The sequence below is a fragment of the Buceros rhinoceros genome, unplaced genomic scaffold, assembly GCF_000710305.1.
Source record: "Buceros rhinoceros silvestris isolate BGI_N320 unplaced genomic scaffold, ASM71030v1 scaffold35985, whole genome shotgun sequence".
Lineage (NCBI taxonomy): Eukaryota > Metazoa > Chordata > Aves > Bucerotiformes > Bucerotidae > Buceros > Buceros rhinoceros.
Window position 1 is genome coordinate 1,977 of NW_010415218.1, and position 1,962 is coordinate 3,938.

At 53.1% G+C, this 1,962-nt stretch overlaps 1 protein-coding gene across 24 annotated transcripts; it reads right to left on the reverse strand.

The window, feature by feature from the left end:
• Positions 1 to 209: 209 nt before the first annotated feature.
• On the reverse strand, positions 210 to 1,732 carry LOC104494505 (polyubiquitin-B). Of its 24 annotated transcripts, none has more exons than XM_010137341.1 (3): positions 1,066 to 1,728; positions 964 to 1,026; positions 210 to 897 (listed from the first exon to the last, which is right to left on the reverse strand). In XM_010137341.1, the coding sequence occupies exons 1-3, from the start codon at positions 1,726 to 1,728 to the stop codon at positions 355 to 357; spliced, it is 1,269 nt and encodes a 422-aa protein (XP_010135643.1). In that variant the 3' UTR covers positions 210 to 354. The 24 variants fall into 24 exon arrangements, with proteins under 24 accessions (XP_010135643.1, XP_010135653.1, XP_010135654.1 ...); XM_010137354.1 differs by having other exon boundaries at positions 221 to 593; positions 822 to 1,049; positions 1,506 to 1,728; XM_010137358.1 differs by lacking the exon at positions 964 to 1,026 and having other exon boundaries at positions 289 to 593; positions 822 to 963; positions 1,648 to 1,725.
• Positions 1,733 to 1,962: the final 230 nt, after the last annotated feature.

A 1,962-nucleotide genomic window follows, 5' to 3' on the forward strand; every position in this document is an offset into this window, starting at 1 on the left:
ATCCTTCCTGCACACAGAGTGGCATTAAACTCCACCAAGAAGAGACAACATGGGATTAGTGCTTAAATTAAGACTTTAATCCAGATCGGTTTCATCCACAGGGTCCTCATTACATGCAAAGAGGCTTAACCTGCAGCAGGAAGGAAAGCAAGCACGTCACCAAACACACCGGTTCTACCGGTTCAACTGAGACAGACCGCAGGGCGTGGTGTGCAACAGGAACTTTATTAGCACGTCAACACAGCCGGCAGCGCGCTGCCGCTGGGCAACCCGGCATTTCGCTTAAGACATCACAGAGCTACAGTGCAAACACGAGTGCTGCTGGCCACCCTGTCACGCGAGATGGACAGCCACTTAACAGCCACCCCTCAGGCGCAGCACAAGGTGCAGGGTGGACTCCTTCTGGATGTTGTAGTCGGACAGAGTGCGTCCATCTTCCAGCTGCTTGCCAGCAAAGATCAGCCTCTGCTGATCGGGAGGAATGCCTTCCTTGTCCTGGATCTTGGCCTTCACATTCTCGATGGTGTCACTGGGCTCAACCTCGAGGGTGATGGTCTTGCCAGTCAGGGTCTTCACAAAGATCTGCATGCCACCTCTGAGACGCAGCACAAGGTGCAGGGTGGACTCCTTCTGGATGTTGTAGTCGGACAGGGTACGACCATCTTCCAGCTGCTTGCCAGCAAAGATCAGCCTCTGCTGATCAGGAGGAATGCCTTCCTTGTCCTGGATCTTGGCCTTCACATTCTCGATGGTGTCACTGGGCTCAACTTCCAGAGTGATAGTCTTGCCAGTCAGGGTCTTCACAAAGATCTGCATGCCACCCCTCAAGCGCAGCACAAGATGCAGGGTGGACTCCTTCTGGATGTTGTAGTCGGACAGAGTGCGTCCGTCTTCCAGCTGCTTGCCAGCAAAGATCAGCCTCTGCTGATCGGGAGGAATGCCTTCCTTGTCCTGGATCTTGGCCTTCACATTCTCAATGGTGTCACTGGGCTCAACCTCGAGGGTGATGGTCTTGCCAGTCAGGGTCTTCACAAAGATCTGCATGCCACCTCTGAGACGCAGCACCAAGTGCAGCGTGGACTCCTTCTGAATGTTGTAGTCGGACAGAGTGCGTCCGTCTTCCAGCTGCTTGCCAGCAAAGATCAGCCTCTGCTGATCAGGAGGAATGCCTTCCTTGTCCTGGATCTTGGCCTTCACATTCTCGATGGTGTCACTGGGCTCAACTTCCAGAGTGATAGTCTTGCCAGTCAGGGTCTTCACAAAGATCTGCATGCCACCTCTGAGACGCAGCACCAAGTGCAGGGTGGACTCCTTCTGGATGTTGTAATCGGACAAGGTGCGTCCGTCTTCCAGCTGCTTGCCAGCAAAGATCAGCCTCTGCTGATCGGGAGGAATGCCTTCCTTGTCCTGGATCTTGGCCTTCACATTCTCGATGGTGTCACTGGGCTCAACTTCCAGAGTGATAGTCTTGCCAGTCAGGGTCTTCACAAAGATCTGCATGCCACCTCTGAGACGCAGCACCAAGTGCAGGGTGGACTCCTTCTGGATGTTGTAATCGGACAAGGTGCGTCCGTCTTCCAGCTGCTTGCCAGCAAAGATCAGCCTCTGCTGATCGGGAGGAATGCCTTCCTTGTCCTGGATCTTGGCCTTCACATTCTCAATGGTGTCACTGGGCTCAACCTCGAGGGTGATGGTCTTGCCAGTCAGGGTCTTCACAAAGATCTGCATGTTGAACTGCAAAGCATACAGAAGTTTCAGCTTTAGGTCCTCAGTGACATACAGCCTTTAATGATTTCTAAAGGAAGGCATTGCTACTACTATTTCATGCCATATAAAACCCAATCAGGACTTTTTAGCTTTGCAGGCTTTAGGTAACATTTCCTACAGCCCGCCTCCGCCTCCAGCACCTCTTTTCGAGGCTCGGTACACCACCTTCCCACAGCAGATCCCTTCCACCGCCTC